This window comes from Halichoerus grypus, chromosome 1 (genome assembly GCF_964656455.1).
Source record: "Halichoerus grypus chromosome 1, mHalGry1.hap1.1, whole genome shotgun sequence".
Lineage (NCBI taxonomy): Eukaryota > Metazoa > Chordata > Mammalia > Carnivora > Phocidae > Halichoerus > Halichoerus grypus.
Window position 1 is genome coordinate 204,530,125 of NC_135712.1, and position 26,992 is coordinate 204,557,116.

Sequence of the window (26,992 nt, forward strand, 5' to 3'; positions counted from 1 at the left end):
ACGGCCCAGCCGGGGGCGGGGCCCCCGGCGGCGGCCGTTGCCCCGCCCAACCGCCTCCCAACGGCTCCCTCCGCCGGGCGGTGGGCGGGGTGGGGCGGTGGACCAGTGCGCATGCGCGCGCATGCGCGCGGGTGCGGGGCGGGGCTCGCGCGCGGCCCCGCCCAGGCCCGGCGTCTCCGCCCGCCCCATCTCCCAACCTCCTCAGCGTGGCGCCGACGCTGCGTGCGGCGCGGGTTACCCAGAGTGCTCCGCGCGGGGGCAGCTCACTGGAGTTTGGTTCTCGAGGCGGCGGCAGCAGCGGCGGCGGCTCCGGTGGCTCCTCCTCCTCCTCTGGTGGCGGTGGCGCCCCGGGCCCGAGCCCCGGCTCCCCTCTCCGCCACCCCGCGCGCCCCCTCCTCCCCCGGCGCCGCGGGGAACATGAGGCTCCGCTCCCGGAGGCCGGCGAGTGAGTGACCCCCGTCCCCCGCCTCAGCCCGCCCGCCCGCTGGCCCGGCCGCTCCCCCCCGCCTCGCCCAGGCAATGACAGCGGCTCCGGCGTCTCCGCAGCAGATCAGGGACCGGCTGCTGCAGGCCATCGACCCCCAGAGCAACGTAAGTACCCGCTGCGCGGGCCGGGACGGAGGCCGCGTGGGCCCGGGACCCTCCCCCTCCCTAATGCCCCTCGCCCGCCGGGCTCCAGGGAACCCGCCCGACGCCCACCGACCCCCGAGGGCCGCTGCCATCCCGGTCTCTCGCCCCACGGGCCCGAGCCGGGGGCAGGTCGGGCAGTCTGGCGGCGCTCGGTACGTGAGGCCGAGGCTTCCGTGCGGCCTGGGCGGAGGGAGCAGACGGGAGCTGAGGCCAGAGCTTTCCCTTCTTTCTCGCTCCAGCTCTACGACCCTTGCTGCTTCTGACGGAGCTCACCCGCCTTGCCCTTCCCCGGGGACTCGCGACCCCCGGGAAGTCCTCCCGGCGTGGGGGGAGGGGAGGGAGAAAGGCTGTGGAGCAACTGGTGTCCGGGGTATGACTCGGGAGCCTGTGCTGCCTGTGTCTCGGCCTTCTGGGTGATCAGGGAAGTCCTCCTTCCCTCTTCTCCCGGCTGGAAGCACCTTCCTCGCTTCAGAGGGAACCCCCCTGCTTACTTTGCCCTTAGCCGGGTGCCCAGGGCGCGTGGAGAGTCCCCCCTTGGTTCTGGGAGTGGACATGCCTTTGCCGGATCCCTCCTGGGATCGCTGCTGACGGTAGATGATTTTGGGGAGGGAGGGATCCTTCCTGTTACCTTTCTGGGCCTAAATGCTCATTGCGTCTCTGATCAACCCAGAGCCCCGCTTTTTGGTGTGAATTAGAGGTGATTATTTTGTCTCCTGTTCCTTCAAGAGCCCTCCTTCGGCTCTCCCTTCCCCTACCTGAGCGTCCTAGCTTGGTGGTTTGTCACCTAGACGATCAGGGTTAACCCCAGGTTGTTGCTTTCTCAGATGGCCCTCCACCTAGGCTACTGTTTGCAGAGGGATCTCCTCTGCCCCCCTTCGTGTGTGTAGGGGAAGACTCATGGTGTTCTCATATTTTCTCCAAGGGATTGTTGGCAGTAGGGGTCATTTTCCCCTGTGGCAGGAGCAGGTTGAGCAATAGGAAGATGTTGTGGCATCCAGGTATGAAGTGAGCCCCTGCATTTGCTGGGAGACCAGGAAGTGGCCATTGAGATCACTTTTTAATATGCTGGGATCAAAGAAAAAAATTGTCTTGGGCCAGGTAACTCAGGTATCTCTCACTGTAGGGTTTTTGTTTTCCCTTATGTGAGTTTGACTAATTACTCTTAGCACTATGCTTTAAGCTTGGTATTTTTGGAGTAACTGACATTGGCTTGTAAAATTTTGGTAGAAATTGAGGAGTTACGGTCTTTGTAAGACTCTGATTTTTGTATCACAAGTAATCCTCTTATCCTTAGTCTTCAGGCCCCATTAAGATTAACTTAGTGGTAATTGTTTTTAACAAACGTATACGTTTTTGTTTTGACTTTGGGGATGGAGTAGACACAAGCTATATAAAACCTTTCCGAATTTTTTGCAGTAACTGGTGCTGCCGCGGTTCCCAAGATTGAAATATTAGTGGATAAAACAAGTGACATGAGAAATGTAACCTGGGTGACTTTTCCATCTTTTGTCCAGAGTATAACTTCTTGAATTCCACGTGCTTGTTTGCCTTCGGGAGAATCTGAGAGGTTGCTGAGATATTAGCACTGATCCTTAATGCCACCTAGGAGAGCTTTGGGATCAGGAGTCGCTTTGACAGGCGGTCACGATGTTGTAGATTAGATGGAGCAGTGACCTCAGGGGTTCCAGTGTTGTGTAAGGCTGTAATCTAAAGGGTTCCTAGGGGGAGAGGAAGGAGAGGAGGAAGGGGGGTTAGCCAGAAGAGGGAGAAGGAAACAAATCTCAGGTTTTTGTATTTTAGTGTGTGCACATATGTTACATTCTAGAAGCCCATGGTTGTTTTCATGGCATGGGGTTCACATTTCATATGGTTTGTTTTGGGGGACTCCATCACTAATGGGTGTGCATAGAGTTCTAATATAAGTGTGGATGGAATTGGGAAACTGTGTCTGAATATGAGCGATGAAGAAAGTGCCTCCTTTAAATGCCGCCGTTGCCAGTAACCATCCGTGAGCATTGTTAAGAACCTTTTGACAGGAGTGTGGCTTGGAGCAAACCCCATATAGGAACTGGAGCCATGGCAGAACAGGTTACTGGCAGAGGTGGTGCGACCATAGTTCTGCAGTTTCTCTGGATTGACTTGGGCTCAGGCGAGAGTGAGGTAGCTCCAAGAAGGCATTGCTGGCGCACAGCTGCTTTTCTCTACCTTGCCCAATTGTGAACTCCACTTTGGGATAGTTAGTTGACACATATTTAAGATGCTCATGGAAAAAAAAAATGGGGACAGTGTTGAAGAGCCAACACTAAAATTAAACCTCTTCTGAGAAAAGCGACAGAGAATTGTGTCATGTAATGCTTACCTTTATGGGCATGCAATTATGGTTAACAAACTTAGCTTTTGCTTGAAAAATCAATGTCAGGCAGCTGACCTAATATCCACAAGTATCTGAGAAGTTAGCGAAGTAACAAAGTAACTGATCATCTCCTTGACAAAGGAGTTCTTGAGAGGAAAGTTGTCTCTATGTTCTCAATTCGAGCCTCTAGAGTATTTGAATTTTTGTAACAGCAGGCCTCTGAGTTAATAATTTCTGCCAACTCAGTAATGAAGTAAATCTTCTACACTCCTTTTCAAAAAGCAGCTAACAGTTTTTTCAGAACAATCTAAGCCTTACCCTCCTTGTGGCTATGTCAGCCAGGGTGTTGAAAATCTCTAAGTGCAGTGTGTGCGTTTGTCCCAGCTTAATCTTGGTGGATAGAGTTGAGGGCTCTGTCTTCCTTCTGCCCAGAAATTGGAGTCCGTCCACCCAAGCACAGTCTCCTCAGCAGGTGATTAGGTTCTTGTCTGTATTGGACACTCATTGTTTCATGGAAGTTCAAGCTTTGTTTTCCTGACCAGAATGTGGGCTTCATGAGCATGGTTTGTTTCTTTTTCTCTAGAGCAGGAGCATTGGACGCTTTAGAGTGCTAAGTGCTGGTTAAACTGACTGAAACCTAGAATCCTTCTTGGGCCTATGAAGCCCGTGTGACTTTTATATGCGCTGAAGTTCAGTCTTGGAGTATTCTAATTCAGAACTCTCTAGAACCGTGAAGGACACGGATGTTAGTCCGGCATTTGAGGATAGGTCTGACAGACGGTGGAGTGGGTACTGCATCCCCATAACAAGTTGAATAATGGCACAAGGCAGGCCTTGCTCAAAGCAGGTGAGCATCTCTGCACTTAGACCAGAGAGAGGCCAGAGAAGGCACTGAGGGGAAAAAGGGACTTGAACTTGCCAAAGATGTCTGTATAAAGGCCTCCCAGTGGTCAGCCTCTCCAGCAGGAAACTTCAGAAACTACTTTGTTTCTCACAGTTATGCAGACATCAGGCACAAATGGGAGGTGGTCAGAGGCCAAGGGGCCTCTACAGAGAGACACACAAGGAATGATAATTTTCCCACCTGGGAATTTGAAGATTCAGATGTTGCCTAGCTTCTCTGGGCTGCAGGGTCCTTGTCTGCAAAGTGGGACTGGGAACTGGTATGTGCACCCATAAAGCTCCTTCCAGATCCAGGGTTCAGATTCTAACATGAATTGTTTTAAAAGTTTTTTCTTTTAATGCAAGGTGTATTCTGTGAACTTCTTAAAATAACAAAATTCTAACGGAACTTGACACAGAGGTATATACTTTACGTGATTTTGCAGCACTTCAACAGGGTCTCCTGCTTCCCCCCAGCAGCCCTGTAAGGGAGGTGGAGTGAGCAGCCGGTCTCCCCTTCCTGCAGGTGCAGAAGCCAACAGCATGATGACAGTCGGTGCTGTTTAGTGGGTGCCTCCTGTGGCCAGGAGAGGACAAGATGCTTTTGTTTCTGCTGACTTCATTTGAGGTGACTGCCCTAAAGTTAGGGACTTACCCAAAGTTTAACTGACTGTTTCTAACTCTTAATGTCACTACACTGCCCTCAAAGGTGGAGAGATGACTTCAGAAGAGGCCCGAGAGGCAGTGTTCTTGAGCTGGTAAGAAAAGATGCGGGGAGCCTTTTCTGTCCCACATAAGTTTATATGAGATTACAAATTGGTTTAGATTTACCTGTGATAGATCTAACAGGTTGATGATATTAGCCTGTCCTGGAAACATCTTAAGGTTTCTGGCAGGGACAGAATCCTGGGCCAGACCATACCGTGGTGTGGCAACTGCCAACTGATAATAGAACTTTTCATAAGTCTTGTATGCCAGTTTTGTTTTTTGCTTCAAGATTATAGCACTTATGATGTTAACTTGAAACACTGTTGATCCTGCCGAAAGGAGGATTGTTAAAAATTGTAAAAAGGAAGGCTGTAGGTTCTAATTCTCTCCAACATGTTAGAGCATATAAAATCTAAACGTGTGTATGTTCTCTGATCACTCTGGTTGCCCAAATGCAATGACGTTCCTGTCTTTGCTCTTTATATGTGGCCAGGATGTCTGAAAAGAGCAGTGTGGCATTTTATGACTTTGGGACAGGCAGGTAACAAGTGTCACTTGTGAAGCAGGTGTAAGTCCTTGTTCTGACTCACTCTCTTCCTCAGAAGAAGGTGGATTTTACATTCTGTCTTCGCAGAGGTCTCCTGGTGGTCCTCAGAAGTGGCTTTAGTTGTAATCAGAGAATGTTGTCCTGGCTGGAAGTCACAGAGGCCTGGAGGACTGTTTAAGGTCAGCTTGTGGGAAGGGGCCTTTGTCTTTTTTTTTTTTTTTTTAAGATTTTATTTATTTATTTGAGAGAGAGAATGAGATAGAGCATGAGAAGGGGGAGGGTCAGAGGGAGAAGCAGACTCCCCGCCGAGGAGGGAGCCCGACGCGGGACTCGATCCCGGGACTCCAGGATCATGACCCGAGCCGAAGGCAGTCACTCAACCAACTGAGCCACCCAGGCGCCCAAGGGGCCTTTGTCTTGATACAGATGTGAAAAGGCTCCATGGTCACCTGGGCTCAAGATGTCGCTGTGAGTGGCAGGACATGCACCTCAAGGGTGCCAGCCTTGGGGTTAGGTGAAGGAGCGGTGCCTCAGTTTTGGTGTCTGTTTAAGCATCTTCTCAGACAGAGCTCCAGTTTAACCAGAACCAGAACTCAGTCCGATTCCTAGGTGACTGCAGTTCTCTGGGCAGGTCTCTGCCCAGCCCCCACCCTAAATCGCCTTCTGGAAGCTGGGGGCTTTGTCTCTGTCAGTAGAAGTTGTGCCTTTTTCTCCTCCCTTGTGCTGTCCTTAGTCTGTCTGGTCCCTTTGGGACCCCTCAGCTGGTTGTTGGAATGGGGGACTGAGTTTGTGGTCTGGCGAGTGACTGCATAGGCAGTGCATTTTCAGCCTGGCCCTTCTAGTGCCCACACTCCTCCTGTTCACTCTCAGGGCACACATGTGGAACTGAGCAAGTATTGATGTGGGGATTCCATGAACTAGAGGATATTTCCTGCATAAGGAAGACATACCAATATTCTGCATGCGCAGGTTAATAGTGGTCTCTGAATTCCAGGTCTGGGGAGGCCATACACTAACATCTCAGTCACCAACTGATACACACTGTTTATGGAGAAATCTGGTAAAACTAAAAAAGGTGGCTCAGCAGTTGAATAAACATTTCTAGCAATTGCTTATGGTTTTGGCTGTGGGGGGTTCAGACCTGGAGGTGCCCAGCCCCTGCCCTCGAGGGACCTGGAACAGGAAGAGAATGTGCACATGGGCAGTCTGGGGTGGGGTAGAGCTTGGGGGTGGGCAGGGGTGGTCTTACAGGGCTACAGCTCTTAGGTCTAAATGGAACAGTTCTTCGCTTGTCTTATTCAGAGGTAGTTCAGAATTTTGAGGAGCATGAAATGACTTCTAGAACACTTCATAATTTGAGTTTTCAGAATGATAAGTTTTAGAGTCAGATGCAGGAAGTCTGTTCTTGGTTCGTCTCTGACCCGAGGAAAACAATTTGGAGGGATGGCTGGCAAATCCTTGAATAGTTTGCCTTCTCAGCAGTGGCATGGGAAGGGGGCAAGCGTCAGGCTCTGTGAAGGGCCTGGGGTCTGCTTTCAAGTAGTTGAAGAGCTTTTGTACCCTGGGGTTAGGTTTGCTCTGTGTGGCTTTCTGAGGCAAACCTAGAAGAGGAAGGAGGTCCTGGGAGGTAGGCCCTGCTGCTCTTGGGGGAGCTCTTGATTATTGTCAGAGCTGGCTTGAGACAGTCCAGAACCACTGTGCCAAGTGGATGTGCAGACATGCCCGGGCCTTCCATCTGGACCCCCAGACTCCTGCCCATGAGTTCCTGGAGGTTCTGTGATTGTGTGAGGAGCCCACTAAAAAAGGAGAAGGGTCACATCAGGTGATGTGCCACTGCCAGGCAGGTGGGGCTGAAAAGCCTTTGAATGCTCCTGGGACTGCAATGAGGTTTCCTGTCTCTATCCACTGGAGGCTGTAAAATGGACAGCTGCAGCCTACAGAGCACCTACTGTGTGCCAGGTACAGTGTGGAACACTTTGCATACTGGTTTGTTCTCTGAATTAGTCCTAGAGGTAGATGCTCCGTCTTCATTTTCGGGGAGAGTAGAGATTAATGACCTCTCCAGTGTTGCAGAGGACACTATGGGCCTATACCCGGTGCTGGTAGGCTCAGAAGTAGTGGGCTTAATGACGGCCTCCTGCCTCCCACAGAAGCGGCGCCCAGCAGGGAATTTGGACTCCACTGTGTCTTCGGAGGTTTAACCTCATAAATACAAAGTGTTTTTAAATGTTAAGTTTCGTGTTTCCATTTCCTTCGAAGTTCCCACAACCTTTCTCCCTTTGGAATCTTCTAGCCTTGGCTCCTAACCTTTTTGCCCGTCAGGATCCATTTCTATGATCAGAAATACTCAGGAGCTTCCACATAATGACAGTGTACTTTTCTTAGCTGGTTTTTTTCCGAAAATTCAAGGGAAGAAGCTACTCCTAATCTAGTCATGCTTTGAAATGAAGTTGTGTCTTATCATCAAAACAGCCCCCACTTAAGTCTGCAAGCTAACCGTCCTTGTTTGTGTGTGACACCTAGGATGGGATCCTCTGCAACTCACATTTGTGGCCTACTGTCATCCCTACTGCTCTCCTTTTCCAGAAACCTTTCCTGCTTTCATCCCAGACAGTTGCCCTCAGGCACTCTACATAACTTAAAAACCCTACATTCCTGCTGATAACAGGTCTTGTTGATTACATTTTCCTTGGGATTGCAAGCTCCTTGGTAGTGGAGCATGAGTTAATCCCCATGTTTCTAGGATTTACATAGCAAGCCGGTGCTCAGAAGCTTGTTGATCTTCCTGTAAAAAGGGCTGATCTTGGGAGCTGGCTGTCAGCACTTACCGAGCAGGTACTAGGGGCTGGTACTTTTCAGTGCTTCTCACAAATTCAAAACATTTAGTATGTACAGCAACACAGGGAGGGAGGTACTGGTGCATAAACTGAGGCTTAGTAGACACACAGCTAGAAGGGATCACGCTGGGATTGGGAATCCTCCTCTTCTCACCCCCCATCAGGCCTCACCCACCTGCTGCCACCTCCCATGTCACCTCAGAGAGCATAGTAGGTACAAGGTAGGCATTCCACTCTCTTGCCCGAGTCTGGATCCTCATGCTGGATTTGTCTGTGGTATGTTTTTATGCTAGGCTGGGAGGAAAGTTGTACCTGAAATGCCTTGTGCTTTCTCTTGAACTGGCTGAGGGAAAGGTGTGAGGTGTTTTTTTCCTGTCTCTTGGCTGGCATTTTTCACCCCTGACAGAGAAAAGTTGACTCTTAATCTTAGATCCCTGACTGTCTGTGGACCCTGGAGATACTGTTCAAATGCTGCCTTGGGACTCTTTGGTCCCATGACAAACCAGACCCTTCCTGGATACCCCTCTCCCCTGGGTTTCATCAGGGTCAGAAAGTGGGTGATGCTTCTTCCAGGCCATATCCTGTGGTGGGTCAGCTCATGACTGCTGTGGAGATGCCAGTCACCCGTCCACGGTGTGCAGAGTGATTTCATAGGTGGCTGGCTGTGGCCGGCCTTGACTCTGTGGTGGGGGTGGTGGTGGTGGTTCTGTGGTCCTCTCACGGAAGACTCATGTATATGTGACTATGGCTCACACTGAGAGCTCAGCAGGCGGCCTGGCAGCCCTCTTCCAGGCACTGGGAGCCCCATTGCCCTGCCCATACTTGTACCTTCGGCTCATCCCCTACCCACACCTCTGGTCACACTTGGTTCTGGGTAGCCACCTGATCCACCAAGCTGGCCACAGCTCTCCTTGCACACCTGGGGGCTGGGTTCTTCTTGTCCTCCTCCCCCCCAGTTCTATTAGCTCTCTTGACCCCTCTTGCCATCAGGTCCCTGGCTCAGCTCAGGTTGGAGTATGGGGCCGTGGCCACGTTCTCTTTCCCCAGGTGATTGAGAAGGTAGCTAACTGCCTTCTTCTTTTTAAGGCCAGCCCTTCTGGAATCCACTTCAGGTAGACGCTTTCCAACTTTATTTACCCCGTGCATCTTGCAGGTGTGCCAGGCAAGCAGTTGGCAAGCTGACTTTTCAGTGTTGTCTGTGGATGAGCGACACTGATGTGTAGGGTGTACAGTAGGAACAGTGTACCCTTTTCGCCAGTTGTTTCACGTAATTTCCTTCAGGTGTTCAGTTAGATAGATGCCAGCAGAGCACTTGTCTTCTACTTCTACTAATTCTGTTGGCCAGCCAGCCCTAGAGGGAGGGTCGTATTGTGCTCATGACAGGAACGTAAATGCAAAAGGGCTGATTGGCTTGTGCCACTCAGAGGCTCAGAGGTGAGTCTGTTCTCAGGTGAGGACCTGGCTTTGCTCCATCTCTTTTGTAGTGCTCCCTTCACACAGTGGGGTGTCTTCCTCCCAGCTCCCCCAGTTGGGGATTCGCCTTCTTTGACCATCATCCAGGGGAAGGAAGAGAAGGTGATGCTTTTCCAGAAGTTTCAGCAGACATTTCCTGGTGCCTTCTCTGGCCTTTGATGGAATTAGTGTTGATTGGTGCACCCCTAAATCTGGGCATGGTGTAGTTCTACCCATACCGGCCCAGAATAGAGGGGGTTCCTCCAGGAAACATCAGGGTCCTGTTGGTGGGAGGGGGTAATGGGGTGGGGGGCAATCTGACAATGCCCCTGAATGCATGCCAGTTTAATCATCTCTTTGATGTGATAATACTATCAAATAGTTGGGCATGGTGCTGGCCTGGGAGACTTGGGTCCAGATACAAAAATGGGTGTTACTAAAATGTAAGGTCTGGAGTAAGCAATGGAATGATTTGGATGTTATGAGGTCACAGCACGGGGTTCTGAGTACCCACTCCTGGTTGTACCCGCAGACCCTGATTTGCCTATAGTCACACTTGGGTATTTTGCTGTTACCTTGTGTTAGCGCCAGTGCTGGGGTGCAGCTTCTGATCCCATCCTGGGCTGAGGAGCACTTTGGGAGTCTTGGAGAGCCTGCCAACAAGTGCTGCTTGTTCCCCAGTCCCCGTCATCTCTCCTGGTGCTGCACCCAGCCCAGGCAGGGGGACATGGTGCAGTCTAGAGGCCCAGATTCACACAGCCCTCCTGTAGCTCGGAAGCAGCCCCGATGAACAGGCGAGAGTTGAGTTCTCCACACTTCTGTCCTCTTGGCTCAGAGGAATGGATGGGCACTGGATGGTCTGTTCAGAGCTGATTGTCCTGCCCATTTCCTCTGCCCTTGGTTAACCTGGGTAACCAGAAACTGCTACCTGCACTTCCGGGCCTGGCTTCTTCCCCTTAGGTTAACTGAGAAGGGTAGGGTCAGATGATCTTTCACGGCCTTCTCCATTTTTCCTTCCCTTTGTTTGGGGGGGGTACCACCCCCAACCACCAACCTGAAGTTGGTGATGTCTGCTCCCCACCCCCCCACCTTGCTGGATGCTGGTAGCCTAGCAGTGACAGAAGTGGGCCACATGTTAGGTTTTTGGTATGACCATGGGAGGAAAGGTTTGTGAATGGATATTTCACTTTCACTTCTATTTTAGAGGAGCTTCTCAAGCATTTACAATTCTCAGTTTGAAGGTTGGTGACAAGGCAGTGCTGCCACTGAATGCAGGAACTTATCTTCTCACCAAAGGGCAGAAACATCACCCTCCCAGGTGTTATGTGAGCTTGTCCTTCCTTTGCTTGTAACCTCCCTCACCCCATCACTGAGTCAGAGTGGTGTTTGTGAGCACATGTGTGTCTGTCTCTCTGTCTTATGGACAGACTTCTTCCACGTGGTGGGAAATGCAGCAGCTCAAGTTTGACCTCTTGACAGGTAGGCCATTGAAGAAGAGGGGATTTGCTCTCCTGCTTCCAGTTTGAAAACTGGAGAATCACTCTGGCTTGGTTTGAGGGTGAAGGGGACCTTGTAAGAAAATGGCAGTGTCCACAGGAAGTCAGGGAGGAGCATGTAGAAGCAGGGTCTGCGGTTCAGACAAAAACAATAGGTGCCCCCCAGCCTGCTGTCATTCTCCCATGTGGCAGGACAGAAATGGTAAGGACACTGGTCGGGGGTGGGACTGACTTAGGGTTTCTGGTGAACCTGCCTGTCAGCTCCACTTAGAGGGGAGTGGGCACCTGCTTGTCGCCCTGGGGATGACACTCTTGTTAGGATTACAGTGAACATGGTTTTCTATCTGTTGGGAGGTGGGCTCCCCCAAATTGGGAAATAGGAAGTGGCATCATCTGCTTTGTGAGATGAGCTGACCCTGGGCCCAAGCATTTACTTTTGTTTGTCACTCCAGGCTGTCTTCCTGGGTCATCGTGCTGTCTTCAGTTCCCCGCTATAGGGTTAGTGCTAAGTGCACCTCTGCAGGAGTGAGCGAGGCCTGAGGCCTAACACTGATCGGTTCCCATCGTCCACCGTTCCCCTTGCACCTTGCTGTGTTGGCCATTCCGTTCTCTCCAAACTCTGTGCCCATGGGGCCTCCTTATCCCTGAGTGTTTTGGCTTTGCCTAGCACTACCAAGGCCCTGTCTGCCTTTCAGGCTTTTCCCAGGTACTCTTAGAGCCATGGCTTCCAGCAGCACCTGAACCCTCTCTCTCCAGCTGACTGTTGTCCTGGATGTGCAAGCAGCCCATTCTAGAGTGGAGGCACCTTCTTTCCTCCTGCCCTTGGTATGCTACTCTGTGGTGGTTGGTGGTGCCACCACTCTGCAGGCAACCTCAGAGTTGTCCTGGGGTCCCCCTCCTGTGGCAGCCCCCTTCCTGCAAAATGGGATCTCCAGGGAGGTCTAGTGCAGCTGCTTAGCAGCTGGTCGGCCTCCTGCTCTCCTCTCCACACCAGCTGAAGAGTGAATGTCCCAAAACACAGACATTTCATCCCCTCTGTTGAGGCTGTGTGGCTGGCTGGGTAAAGTCTGAGTTCTTGAGGTAGCATATAGTGGAGAAGACAGTCTTTCTCTGGGTGGAAAACTTGGGCTTTGTCATTAGACAGGACTAAACTGGAATCTTTTTTTTTTTTCTGCAGCCTTGGATGAGGTCAGGTTTTCAGCCTTCATTTTCTCAGGAGGATGTACATACGCTGCTTCGGAAGGCTCTTGAGAATGGAATGTGGCCCCAATCCTGAAGTGCCCTGGGTATCGACATACATGGCAGCTAACAGTTCACAGGCCCCGTAGTGGGCAGCCCCTCTAGCTGCCAGTTCCTGTCCTTACCCTCTGGTCCATGCCTATTAGATGATTAGTGACTGGGAACTAGCCAGTCACAGGGCTGCATCTTCCTGGCCAGTGGTTTGAGGATACGCCTATGACCCAGTCAGAGCCTGTGAAAGTTTTCGCACTTTGCTGGTGTGGTTGGGGTGGAGACATGAATGGGAGAGGATATGAGCAGGTTGCTGCTAGGGTCTCCTGCTTGGGGACAACCTGCCCAGGAGTGAGACCAGCCCAGGGAGTTGAGGGAGGATTAAGTCACCATGGCCTGACTGGCCCAAGGCGAGCCCTGCCCGAACTTTTCAGTTAAGTGAGCCAGTGGCTTCTTTTCTGGATGAGGCCCTTTTGAGCTGGCTTTTCTGTTACTTGTAATCAAGAGAGTCTAGACAGAATCAGCCAAGCACATTATGCTCCAGTCTGTGGCTCAGGCGTCCTCTCTCCCCCGCTGCTCCAGCTGTGCTCAGTTAGCTCTTGACCTGCTAGTGTACCCACACCTGGATGGTCCACCCTTCCTCTTTGTTCCCCTCCCTCCTCACTTCCTACCTGCCTCTCTGGGCTCTGGGCCCAGGGTGCCTCCCCCACCAAGGCCAGTGCCAGCTATCTCAGGAGCACCGTCTTCTGGCTGTTCTGGTGTCCTGGTCTGATCTTTCCCACAGCACCTTTAAGCTGACATGCCTGTATTGCACTCCCCACCCACCTTGGTTCTTCTGCTGGTGCATAGTGAGCCTGTTTGTTCTGTTAGGGTCAGTGACCAGTTTATGAACTGATGTGGGTCCATCTCTCATTTCAAACTACAGACAAGCACAAGCAGTGCCTAACTGGGGAGGGTTGAGTTGGGTTGAGGGTAAAAGTTCAGGTTTGGTGGGGCCTGGGCAGGGCAGCCGCTCAGCTCACGAGTATCGGGGTTGGGGTGGCTGGTTCCCTGGAAGACTCTTCATTCCTGTTAGGACTACTTGGCCCTCTCCAGATCTCAGCCTTTCGGGGTCCTCTGGTGGTATGTGGGTTCTCTTGGAACCATAGTGGCATAGTTAGCACTCAGGCACCGAGCCTGTCCCATGTGTGTCCCGTAGTTCTAGGGAGTCTGGGGATTCTGGAGGCGAGTGACAGGACGCAGGGAAAGGGGAGGGCGCTCTAGGTGTTGCTGTACTTGTGTAGCCCCTTCAGTAGGTGGTGAGCCCTTTAGGCCCAGCCCTGCAGGAGAGCTGGCCTCCTCCCTCTTGTGGGTGAGGCCCCGGCCAGGATGAGTCCCCCTTGCTTGGGGCTCTGAACACTGAGCACCAGCTGAGAGCCAGTGAGAGCAGCAGCTTCAGGTCCTTCTCTTGCTTCTGTCTGCCTGGACTTGGGGCAAATTGCTTCCTGTTTCTGAGGCTCAGTCTCTTTATTTGTGGCTCGGGGCTATTGGAGCCATTACCATTACCTGGTGGCAGTGTCCTGAGAGGCTGAGCATGTGGGTGCCTGGTACAGTGCCCAGCTTCGGTTGAGTCACCAAGATAACTGTGACGGAATGGGTACTATCTGTGTGATAGGTGAACAAAAGAGGGAGGGAGTTTGTCCTTACTGGAGGCCATGCAGAAAGGGGAGAATAATCCTATCAGTGACCATAGACCTGCAGATGGAGTTCATAAAGGTTATTTTTTAATCTTCAGGCCTTAATAGAAGAGATAGGAGGGCAAAAGCAGCAGCTCTTAAGGTGTCTTCTCTCTCTCTGCTAGGTATTATCCCATTTCATAGAGGAGTGGAAGGGGTAGCTGGATGAGGTAGCTAGTAAACTGGCCACTGCATAGCTGATCTCAGAGCATTTACTTTGAGACAACACTGCGAGCCTGCAGAGAGGAGAAGGGTGTGTGAGAATCCCTGCAGAGGTCTTTCCTTCCTTTCAGAGAACTGCCTGGTGATGGAGATGGTCTCTGTCTGTGCTTTCCAGTGTGGTAGCTCTGAGCTGCGCATGGGTGGCGAGTACCTAACGTGTGTCTGGTAAGACCAAGGAACTGACATCTAAATTTCTATTTAATTTTAATGACCACCTGAATTAGCATACTTCTGGGGCCTCAGATTACTTGTGCTTTGGGTAAGGGCTTGGGGCTGTGTTGTCTTTTTCCACATGGGAAGTGGGAGAGATGGTTGCACCTGGGCTAGCAGAGGGGTGCAGAATGGGGCTCCTGTCCCTCCCTTGCCACCCACTCATCTCAACCCCTCCCCAGCCAGACAGCTCTGGTTTTTCCAATGTCTCTAGAGCCTCTGAGCCATATCTGCTCCATTCTTGTCTTGTGGAGAAGAAAGCCTTCTCATTTCTTAAGTCTGGGTTGATGAATGCAGTTAACAATCGAATAGAAATCCTTTGAGCCTCCCTCCTAAGTAAAAAGAGAGATGGACAGACAGAAAAAAAGAAGAGTATTTAATGTTCAAGGGTTTTGGAGAGACCTGGGTTCAAATCTCTACTGCTCAGTCTCTGAGATGTTTGTCGTTGGACAAATCACATCAAATATTTGCTTTCAATCTCAAATTTGCTGTTGTCTATACAGTGAGAACCAAACAAGCCCTACCCTACTGAAGGGCACGTCGGGCACTGGGCGTGCGCAAGCCCCTCCCCCACCTCTTTGGGAATGGGGGCAGGAGCAGTTATTCTCCTGGATGAGTTTGTAGATATTTAACTTTGGTTTTCACAGATGCTGTTTTTTCTCAAAGATAGTCTTCCCTTTAGTTAGTGTGAGCAGTGAGCAGTTACCAGACAGCATTGCATAATTTTACACATTTCTAAAAGCTCCCTGGGGGTGGGAAACGGGAAGAAATAGGTTGTAGCATAAAATCTCAGACTTGTAGAACGAAAGGCGCACTTCTTTGGAAGAGGTGCTTCAGTTGGAACTCCCAGTCAGGATTAAAACCTGTCTGGACTTTTCTGAATCCCTTTGTACTGCATTTGCAGACAAGGGTGATCAAAATACGAATTTGTGAATGAAATCGCCTTTAGGAAGCAACGTCCTGTCTGTATGGAGAGGGTATTCACAACTAACAGTCCTAAGATCTCAGAGACATCACCGGACAGAGAAATGTTGATGTGATTAATAATCAGAAAATATACCTTGTACTCAAACATGTGGGAAGAATGGCATTGGCCGGGAATCAGGACTCAAGTTCAAGCTACCCTGTTGCTATTTTAAATCTCCGAATCGGTCTCCCACTCTGCCCGCTTCATCCCGCACCGCCCTGCTGGCAGGATCCAGGAGCTACTTCATAGTTCACCCTTTTGGAAAGTTTTTATGTAGGGAGAAGGCATAGCCTCGTTGGTGTCCTTTGGTCTAGTCCTTTTGCTCCTAGGAATCTATTAACAGGTACACGATGAATTTTAATAACAATGTTAATAGATATATTCATGTAATAATGATTGTTGATGTCATCAATTTAACAGCATGGGAGAAGCTTAGGAAACACGGTGCATCTACAGAGACAAGTAGCATAGAGCTGTGAAGGACAGTCCTGAAAGCTCCGTGGAAAAATGGGCAAGTCTTGCCATGATGTAGAAAAGGAGTATTTTTGTCAGCCAAGCACAACTAGGAAAGGCACAAAAACTAGAGCTTTGGATAAAATGAGAACACTTGTGTTGGGGCAGTAGGAACATTTTTTGTTTTTGTTTTTCCTGTGCTCCATTGTCTTTTTAATTAAACAGTAAAAAAATGAAAATAAAAGTAGACTGCTTTAGCCTGAAGAGTACTCGAGAACTATTGAGAGCAATCAGATGTGGAGTGGGCGCGGGGCGGTGTGTACTGCAACCAGCAGAGAGGGTAGAGTTCTTTCTCATGCGTATCCGGGAGGTTCAGAGCAGCGGCATGCAACGCTTTGCCCTCGTCAGGGCCACCAGTCCTGTTCTTCATGCTCTCAGAGGACTGGGGTCCAGCCTACCAGGACGAAGGGGACGTGTGTGGAGTCATGGTTTTATTCATCGCAGTCAGTGGAGCCATGCCTGTGGCTCTGGTAAACTCCTGGTGTCGTCCGTGCTTCCTGCTCTTTGCCACCTTACTGTGTCCAGTCCATCTGTAAGGCCTAGTGGCTCTACCGCCGGACTGTCTCTTCTCTATCTCTGGTGTGTGCCTGGCCATCTCCCTGGTGGGAAACTTCCTTCTTGCTCCTTCCAAACCAGTATCAGATCTCATCACTCTGCCAGTTAAGATCCTGTGCACTCAGACATCCCACTCATTATCATCACCTACAGGTGCTCTGTGACTTGGACCCTTCTTTCCTTCTATCCTCAATGTGTACTTCCCTGTCCCTCATTCATGACTGTCCTCAGGTCTGTGGCCATCAGACTCCTTCAGGTCTCTCCTGGCCGCCCATTGTAAAGAGTCCCATCCCCTCCCTGCTGTGTCACGCTGCCGCCAGGTGCTCTCTTGTCATGGCACACGTAGGAAATGATGGTGTCCACACAGTGCTCTGGGGGAACAGTCCAAGTGGGACCGGAGGGAAATACTCGAGCGTGGCATTTCTTCAGTGTGATTATGAGAAAAATGAAGGATAAAGTGTTAGGGAATGTGTAAAATAATTAACTTGTATTGACTTTCTAAATAATGTCATTAATTTTTATAAGAGGGAGTGCTATGTCCATGAACCTGACTTTTATTATGCTAGGTTGGATTTTTTTCGCTTGACTCTAACAATCACGGTAGAGAAATTCTGTTTGCATGTGCAGGTGATGAAACTTAAAGCCAATTTTTAGTAAACATTCAATAATTGGCAAGAATTGCTATATCTGATGAATCCAGGTTCTTCCCTCTTTTCGTGTTTGCTTGTAACGTTGAAGTACAGTAATTATGCAAATGGATTTTCATTTCATTCAGACTTTATTTCAGGTTCTTTGAAGTAATGTACAAATTTACTCTGTGGTGTGTCAGTAAATGTTTGGCAACGGGCCTTTTCTGGAAAAAAGTATGCATACACATATACATGTAGGTTTATACATTTGACTGATAAACAGGATGGGTAGTATACAGTTCACAAATAATAAAATACACAGCCCTCTTTATTGTCAATTCTGTATACCAATTGTTTCACAGATTGCTTTCCTTGATTTTTGATCTTTTGTATCTGTAGTTAGCTTATGAGTGTAGTTCTGACGTGAATGTTGATAGTTTTGTTTATGTTAATGCTGAATTAGATAATAGTTTGCAAATACTAGAAGGATATTTCCTTGTTCCTTTGTGCTAATCCTAATGTAATGGCTACAGGCATGACACACTTTTAAATTTAATCTGCATTATTAACATTTTCTCCATCACTTTCTTAAATCTAAACCCAGGGGTTGGCAAACTATTTCTGTAAAGGGCCAGATGGTAAATATTTTGAGCCATAGAGTCTGTCACAACTCTGCTGTTATTTATAGCACAGAAGCAGCCATATACAATATGGAAATGGATGGTTATAACTGTTTTCCAATAAAACTTTATTTACATAGCTGATTTTATGTTATTTGAGTTTTATCTTGATAAAAAATAATATAAAATGAAAAAAAACCTTTATTTACAAAAACAGACATTGGACTGGATATGGCCCAGGAGTACTTAAGCCCTTATTTGTAGTGTTTGCCAATTTCCACGGTGTAAATACTTCCACTGTGGCTGGTTTCCAGCCACTAACATGACGTCACCACATGTGGAGTTGGGAAGAGATGCCTCAGTAGCACACCATTTTCTCCCTTTGGATACAATAGTCATGAATAAACTCAAAAACCTAGATAATAGTAACGTGGCAAAATAAGTAGGAAGTGATGAGTTGTGAGTATTTCATCTTTGTTTTCAATACAGCTCGTTGTGAGCTTCTGTCATTGCATTTTTCACAGTGGCTGTGTTTAACGGCTGGCCCCCAAGATTCCTGAAAGTTTCACCCCAGGCTCTCGTGGGTTGGTGTGAGTGGGCTCCAGCCCGGTCCTGGGTAGAGTCCCCCCTCCTAGCCAGTGTGGACCCTGGCCGCAGGCCACAGGCTCTTGGTCCAAGCTGGCATTACTGCCTTTGCAGCGGGCGGCCGGCTGGCGTGGCTCTCTTGGGTCAGAGGCTGTGCTGGGAGCCCCTCAGGGGCGTGCGGTGAGCCAGCTGCCTGACGGTGGGGCAGGGCCGTCCTGCTTCTCTGTGGACTCTGGGGCTGAGGTGCCCACCTCCCCAGGCCCAGCGGTCAGCAGAAGCCTTCCCGTAACACGCCGCATGGTTATTTTTTCTTAGCTTTTGGTACACTCACATTGTCCTGTTCGCCTCTCTGTTGTCGGCCTTCCCCGACATGTGTGGAAGTCCCACAAGCTGTCTGTTCCCTGACTTCCTCCTTCCTCACCACGTGTGCAATACATCTTATTTTCCCCGTAAATAGATAGCTGCTGAGTGAACGCTCGTGACTGTTCTCTGCTGGCTGCTGCAGTTGGCAGCGTGCAGTCCAGATGGGTTTGGGCTTCCGCGTCCAAGGTTTCCCTGATGTTAGAGACAAGCGTTCCTTCTGGGTGTGTGCGGGGTGCCCTCCCCACTGGAAAGGAGCAGCTCCATCTTCTGGCTACTTTCTCCTCCCAGATCAAGGAATCGCTGTTGCTAACCTCACCACTGGGCCGTCAAAGTTGCTCTAGGTTTCAGCGTGGCTAATGCTATATTTGTTTCCACTCCCTCAAAAAAGAAAAGAATGAAACCTAAACCCAGTGCGTCTTGAGACTGCTGTGTGCCGATGGTGCGGGCCTCGTTGACAGGGCCAGACAGCTTCAGAGAGTCCAGAGGCTCAGTGGTCTCTCCCGTGCTGGTTGCAGGGCCCCTCGCATCCCAGCTTTACGGAGAGTCGTACTGCCACATCAGTGAGATGGCAGGACTGGCCCAGCTTGCAGACTTGTGTCATTCCTAATTAGACGAAGGTGTTTGTGCTTTTGGGGACCCAGTCCCAAAGCCATCACATCCCTGGTCCTGTAGGGAGGAGAGCAGTAGCAGCCCCCGAGAAACCAATCCATTGCTGTCTCCAGACGCACCCATGCCCAGGCGGGTCCAGGCCTGTAGAGCCCTGGTGATGCGCTAAGGATGAGGTGGAGTCACCAGTGCGCTCTGTCAAGCTGCCTGCTGGGCTGGTGATCTGACACCCATCCCTTTGCAGGGAGACGGAAGTGAAGAAGTGTGTATGTGAGTTAGGTGAGCGAGGAAGGAGGAGAGCTGGCCCCACTGAATGACAGATTTGCTAAGATTTGGGTAAGAAGACAGATGTGAAAGGGTGCTTTGTCACTAAGAGCCCTGTGCAGCCTTCAGCTGTTTTCTTTTTCTTTTTTCTTTTTTTTTTAAGATTTTATTTATTTATTTGATAGAGAGACACAGTGAGAGAGGGAACACAAGCTGGCGGGGTGGGTGGGAGACGGAGAAGCAGGCTTCCAGCTGAGCAGGGAGCCTGATGCGCTGTTTTCTTTCCGAGGGGCTTTCATTGGCAGGATGAGCCCTGTAGCTCCGTCCTTCCCAGCACTGTGGAATCTGGGCTGGTGCTCTTCTCCCTGGGCCTCTTCCACCTGACCCCTTCCTCTGTCACCCTGGCGTCTCTTCCGTCCCCACTGCTCCTCTGAGCCCCTCCCCTCTCTGGTAGTGCCAGCCGGCGCCAGCACGGAGACTCCGCTCCTGGACTGCCTCGACAGCTTGGAGGTGCCATCTCTCAGCTGGTGCCCCGTGCCAGTCCCCTCTGTGGCTGCTCGCTATCTGGGGGGGATGTGTGGACATGGACTGCAGATGGGTGCTGGCAGAGGCCAGTGGAATTTCCTGTACCTCCTCCTGTGGAGGCAGCCCTTTGGGCACTCTCTTTTACATCCATTTCTTCTTTTTATTCGGCTGGTCATTGTGGCCTTCAGGCTGCCTCTCAGTCTCAGGACCCCAGGGCCTGGCCCAAGTCCTGCCCATGCTGGTGATTCAAACTCTGTGTGGGCTGTGTCACTTTGAGCAGGAATCTCGTTTCTGAGTCTCCGTTTCTGAATCTGTAGAATGCTCTATGCCAGTGCAGCTCTGGGACTTGTGGGACAGTGCCCCTAGAGTGGTGGCACAGTGTGGAGCCTGCAGTAAACGCAGGAGGTGGTAGTGGACAGTGTCCAGGTCAGGAGGCCTAGCTGTGATTCCTTCCCTGTCCCGATAGCCAGGGCGACTGTATTTCTTATTCTCCATACCGGGACACTTTTAGAGTGAACGAGACACTATTAAAAGTTACACTGGACAACAGGTGTAAACATGTATTCTGGCAAACCGGGTCTAGGGTCACCTTCCACGCCCTACTGTCTCTGTTTGAAAGCTGATGTCCCCATGTGCAGCCCCTGCAGATCCAGAATGTCCCCTCTGCAGAACAGACTCTGGCGACTCAGAGCCCCCCAGAACCTTGGCGAACTCCCCAGCCTGCACATCCAGGTGTGGCCTGTGCTCTTGGGCCTTCCTTCGCCCTATCCTCTGCCTAAAATGTTGTGATTCCTTTTCTTTTCACTGATCTGTCAGTACACAAGCAATAAATACAGTTTTCTTTTAAAATGTTAAGTGTTTGGGTTATAGCTAAGGCCACTTTGGCCTCTGTCACTGATGCAGTTTCTTCTGTCACTCTGGAGGGAACCACTGTCATGAGTCTGGAGTATGTCTTTGTGTGTAGAGATACATCCTAGAACACCATGCATGGTTTTTAAATAAATGCTGGCACATAAGTCTGTCATTTTGAAGGCAGCTCATTTCCCTCAGCATGTCCCGGCTCTCTGTCTTTGTTACGTATGAGTATAATTCATTCCTTTAACTGCAGCATAATATTCTGTGACCGTATCTGTTTCATTGTCATGGAGCTGGCTCCCAGAATTTATTAATAAAACAGTGCTATGGGAGTATTTGTGTGCATGTCTCCACTGAGTCTCTCAGAGAGTGAACGTGTGGAGTGCTGGTTTTCACGGTGGCAGACATGACGGGGCAACTTCCGCAGGGGCCCCCTATGGGCAGGGCAGAGCGGGCAGCCTCCTCCGTAGCTCTGCTCAGAGCTGGTGCTGGAAGGATGGGGAACAGGGAGAGGCAGCATCCTGCACTACCACAGGGCCCTGTGAGCACTGCCTGGAGCCTCACTGGGCCCGAGACCTTCCCTGAAGCCAAGCCATCCCTCTCCCCTACTCTGTTTCTCAAAAGCTGAGCTTAGGTGCGAGAGGGCAGGTGTGGGGTGGATCCCGAGGTCACGTCTGTCCCTAAGACACAGAAGCAGCCAGTGTTAAGGCCTTGCTGTTTATCCACGGGGAGACTGCTGAGGTCTGTTGCCCTGGATCTTCTGCAGCCCCTGTCATATGTCACTTGAGCATTCAGGAAAGCCCCCAAGCACTCAGGAGCACATCTGGTTTAGCAGGAGTCCGGAGAGGTGGTGATTGCAATGATTCCCATTGCACAGATCAGGACCCCCAGCTGGCCAGCACTTGACCATGCACTGGGCAGATCCTCACACAATCCCACGGGAGGGCGATTGCGCCCTTTTAGAGACACAGAAGCTGATGACCTTACGGTAGAAGGTTCTGGGTTCCATGCCCCGCCCCTTCACTCCTTTGGCTGCCTCATCCAGTTGCATATGCGGCACTTGTCAGCCACCGTGCTGTGTGAGCATGAACAGGGTGACAGGGTGTAGTGGCTCAGTGCACAAGAGGAGCGGAGGAATGCCAGTGGATGAGGTGGGTGGGGCGAACCAGAGGGGAGGACTGGAGGGAGGGCAGTCCAGGCAGAAGGACCTCCCAGGAGCTCAGGCATGCTGAGGCTTCTTTCACTAGGGCCCCAGAGCTGTTTTTGAATGGAGCGTGGAAAGGTTGCTGGTGGAGCTGTGGGCGGGCTGGGCTGGGAGATGTGGCATTCAGGTGTGGCAGCTGCTACCCCAGCCCCGGTGGGAGGATCCCAGATGCCAGCCTTGGGATCTGTTCAGACATGGTTGAACGGAGGGGATGGTTGGGGATGGCACCTGGTCCCAGATGTTACGTTGGGCATGAGGGAGACCGTGTACCTCTGCCCGCCTCTGAGCACTCAGGGTATGAGGACTGAGGAGTGAGGTGTGTTCCTTTCAGTCACATATTAATGTCTCTGGAGTCAGGCTGTGAGTTGGCACCATTTGTCTCTCAGTGGTTGGTGATACACTGGTGCATCTCAGGGTGGGTGAAACGTGGTGACCCATGAGCAGTCTGTGCTCAGAACCTTGGGAAGTGAGTGAGCTAAGGGACACACGTCATTGGGACAGTGCCACAGTAGTTCCCTGGCATCCAGCTGCAGGCCCTCCCTTCCTGCCCTGTCCCTCTCCTCAGATGAGCCCTGAGCCCCTGGGTCCTGCCTCAGGGTCCCGCTTCATTTCACATCCACCCCATCTTGCCTGTCACCATCTCACTGTATGGGGCCGGCCAGCACCTACAGATTTCTCTCTGCTTCAGCTCTGAGCTCTCCGCCAGGCAGCTGTGTCCAGCTATTTAAAACTGCAGTCTGATCTGACCGTGTCGCTCCTTGCTCTGAGCGTGGCCTGGGGTCCATTATGTGACCTGCCATGGCCCTCCTCTCACTCTCATCTGCTGTTCTCTGTACTTTTGCTACTCTGTGCCCCCGGCCCTTTGCTCCCCACTTGACCTGACGAGTCCTCGCCTTCCTGGTCTGGCCTACAGACTGCTGCTCACTCTTCAGGTCTCCTCAGAGCTGCCCTCCATCCCGCTCCTTGGAGGCCTCAGAATATCCTGAACAGCCCACAGCCCCGCCTGCCCGCCTGCCCGCCCAGCCAGCCGCACTGGGAGTGCCTTCAAGGCCGTGCTGCACTTTATCTGTGTATTTCTGGGAGAGGTGGTGGAACATGCGGTGAAGAGCCAGGTTTTGGTTGCCAGGCTGCTGGGGCCCCAACCCAGCTGTGTGACCTCAGGCAGAATAGGTGACCTTGTTGTGCCCTAACTTCCTCCCTTTAAAAAGGGGCTGATAGAGCCTGACCCCTTTGGACAGTAATTTGTAGAGCTATGTGTGTAAGAATTTCTTTTCTTTCTTTCTTCTTTTTTTCTGTTTTTTTTTTTTTTATTTTAATTTAATTTTTTGTGTGTAGTAAGAATTTCTTAATCAAGTAGTGCCTAGTTTGCCTTATTGAGGCTCTTCATAGTACATATTCTAGGCAAAGCTCCCACAATAAGCAGTGCCTGCAGGCTTGTCATTGGGAGTGACAGACTGGGGGGTGGGGACCCAGAGACCACCTCATGCTTGGTGGGGGAGCACTGTTAGAGTTGCAGTGAGAAGGAGGCCTTGGAAGCAAGAAACCTGGGGAGCTGATTGCGGCTTAGAAAGCAGGGCCAGGACTTCCTGACAGGGCCTCTGGGGTCTGGGGTGTGTGTGTGTGTGTGTGTGTGTGTGTGTACACGTACACGTACGTGGCATGTGTGGTATTGAGTGTTTTTGTGTCTCAGAGTCTGGGGTCTGGTGTGTGTGTGTGTATGTATGTGGCATGTGTGGTATTGAGTGTTTATGTGTCTCAGAGTCTCGGTCAGACACTCAGAGAGGCAGGGGCTCCCTTTGGGTGTTGTTGGCAGACGTGCAGTCAGAGGAACTCAGGTTAGGGGCGGGGGAGATCGCTGGGTATAATTGAAGAGGCTAGGCCAGGCTCTCCCTGCACGCCAGTGCTCAGTGGTCTACCTGCCCTGAGCTCTGGGTTAAAGAAGATTGTGAGGCCAGATCGAATTTCAGGAGCAAGGGGCCCCGGTCAGTGATCAGCAAAGGGCAGGCAGGGTGTTTCTGCTGTTCCTTCACTCAGCCTGGTGGGAATCCAGTGTTACCCAAGAGGGAGGCAGAAACAGAGCCGGTGCCCCTTTGGCAAGTGGTGCTTAGTGCCCTTTGGTGGAGAGACTCCCGCATAGGGCCCCAGGGCATGGGTTTTGCACATGCTGCAGTCCTCAGAGCACCTATGAGCTGGATGGCACTGTCCCCCCAAGGCACAGATGAGGCCTGAAGTGACTGGCCCTGTCCCGTGGCAGGGTGCTACAGCAGAACCCCAGTTCCAGCCCAAGGCTGACAGGGAGAAGGGAAGCAGTGCCAGCAACATGTGGAGGGGCTTTGGGGACAGACGGGCAGTAGGGACTTTGGCCAAGGGACTCAGATGGGCTCAGAACACTCCTCTGGGGTGATGGGAACTGCAGCTCAACTCGTCCCCCTCCACCGCATACCCGTGGGGCACCCCAGCTTCTACAAGGCAGGCTGAGCTTGGAGTTCCCAAACCAATGTCTGGCACAGCAGGCCTCTGCCTGCCTCTTTCTCCTGGCCTCCCAGTCCCCCTTACCTCCCCCCATTCCGTGTCTATGCATGCCTATGATTCTGCACCCCCCATTCTTCCCTCCTGAGCCTCATGCTCATGAAGACCTCTCTGTAGTGCCTTCCCTGGAGCCCTGCTGGTACACTCACCTGTCTCCACCACCAGGATGGTTCTCTTTGAGCCAGGGCTTGAGGACAGTCCCCACCCACCCCCACCCAGAATCTGGCACATAGCAGGCACTGAACGGGGGTCAGATGAATGCCTTCCACACACCCCCTACCCCCCCGAGGAGGCCCCAACCAAAGTCCTAGTGAAACAGGGAGGAGTGGGAAGATCCCCTGGTCAGGAGTTTGGCAGAAGCAGAAATGCTGCAGTGTCTGACTGGTTCTTTTCTGGCTCTCCTCACCTTAATGTGGGGTTTAGGGTCAGAAAAAGTATTTAATATAAGCATGGCCTTGCTCTTCCCTCCCGTTGCTGCTGCCCAGAAGAAGTCCCGCTCTTCTGCTTCCTCCAGGGCCTGGAGATACTTTGCGTCATATTTACGATCTTTTTTGTGAGATATGTGGCATCTGTTTTGGAGGGGCAGAGACTCAAGCTCCTCTGTGAGTTGATGAGGCCGCCAATAAATAAAGGCTGTGGGATGGGGGATCAGTATTGCCCACCATGGAGAAAGGCTTTATGGGTTTGTTGGAGGTGAACATGTTTTATTTATTTTTTATTTTATTTTTTTAAAGACTTTATTTATTTGACAGAGAGAGACACAGCAAGAGAGCGAACACAAGCAGAGGGAGTGGGAGAGGAAGAAGCAGGCTTCCTGCTGAGCAGGGAGCTTGATGTGGGGCTCGATCCCAGGATCCTGGGATCATGACCTGAGCTGAAGGCAGATGCTTAACGACTGAGCCTCCCAGGTGCCTGAACATGTTTTATTTTGATAGCTGTGCATTTATTGTAATGGTACTAGAAAAAATATAACGTTCTTCCTAAAGCCCAGGTACTATTGTTCAGGACAAGAGTGAAGTGGGAAAAGTGTAAAGGGTAGGCCTTCAGATGGCACTTGGAACCCTGGCCTGACTAGAGTGATCTCTCTCCAAGGCTTCTTCCTGCTTCAGGGTCCGGGGGGGCACGGACCCCCCCTCCAGGAGCTTTCTGGGGATGTGTGTGGGGCTCAGGAAATTTGAGTGGGACCCAGGATTTGGTATCAGTTGTTTTTTGCAGTCGGTGTAGTGTATTTTTTATTACTTCTCTTTTGTTTATTGCAGTCATTAGATTTCTGTTCATTAAGTGTCCCGAGTTTTCAGCTACTGCTGAACTCGTACTGATATGTTTGTCATCTTAGCACATTTTCTCCCTTACAGTTAGTTCTAATGCTTATTACAGATGATCAACATAGCTTGGCAGGCCTGATGTGCTGGTGTCGGAAGTGATGCCATCTTCATCATTTGTGTTGCAGGTGGCCTGGGGGCTGTGGACCCATGGGGCTGTGGGGCGGCAAGCCAGGGGCCTAGCTCTGGAACAGCCCAGGAGACTGGGACTGTTGTCCAGTGCCATGCAGCTTACGTAGTTCAGCAGCTGTCAGAAGGTGTGCAGAGGATGCTAATTGTTGATGTGACTTCTCAGTGGTAACAAGTTTTGTGAATTTTATTTGCTGTGTTGGGAGAGAGAAAAACAAGGGTTCTGGTGTGGGGTGTGCTATCAGCAGGTGCTGCTGAGTTAATGACTATGAGGCAGGCAGGGCCCCCTCACCATTGTGTCCCCAGAACCCACATGGGACCTGGATCAAAAGGGATAGTTTGTGTTTGGATTGGCCTGGGCCTAGGTCTGGGACGGGCTTGGGCTCTGGTCGCTCCAAGGAGGCAGCTTGAAAACAGCCTCAGAAAGTGGCCGTGTGGTGACACCACAGGACTATGGGACAGATGATGGCTGTAGGGCCCCAAGAAGCTCACGGAGTCAGGGGCACCTCTGTGCGCCAGTGGGAACTGGAGAGGGCAGACTCAGGGGAGGCGGTTTCGGTGTGCTTTCTCCAGTGTTTTCCAGTGTCACTTTTTGAAAAGGAGCTTGTCCTAATGCTTGCCTGTGTGTGATTATCTTAGTTGGTTGCTTCTAATTTCTAATCTTAAATATATGGACATTAAACAACAGTGGGAAGTTGACGTCTTGCTTCCAAAGAAATAGATTGCCAAAATAGACTTTAACAAGTAGAAACGTTAGCAAATTTGTTACACCAGGATACAGTATATAGGGTAGCAGCGCCAGAGAGAGCCCTTGGGTTTGGAGTCAGATGGGTGTGGGTTCAGATCTTGCTTCACCTCGTCTGGCCTTGCGCAAGTTCTTCTACTTCTCTGAGCCTCTGTCTCCTCATCTGTGAAATGAGAATTAAACTTGCCTTCGAGGCTGCTCTGAATAGAGATTGTGGTCGCCAGCTGGTAATGCTGGGCACAAAGATGGGAACAGCGGCCAGGGTTGTCGTCCCAGGCTCTGGCTCACCTACTGTACGC

General features: G+C 51.1%; 1 protein-coding gene across 2 annotated transcripts in view; it reads left to right on the forward strand.

The window, feature by feature from the left end:
- The first annotated feature begins 257 nt into the window (after positions 1 to 257).
- Positions 258 to 26,992, forward strand: part of MED26 (mediator complex subunit 26) — a 53,422-nt gene continuing 26,687 nt past the window's right edge. The window contains exon 1 of one of the 2 annotated variants that reach the window (XM_036095407.2): positions 258 to 591. In XM_036095407.2, coding sequence (XP_035951300.2) covers positions 520 to 591 — 72 coding nt within the window. In that variant the 5' untranslated portion in view covers positions 258 to 519. Of the gene's footprint in view, positions 592 to 4,920; positions 5,300 to 26,992 lie in introns of those variants that run through there. The other variant, XM_078054099.1, reaches the window with a different exon arrangement.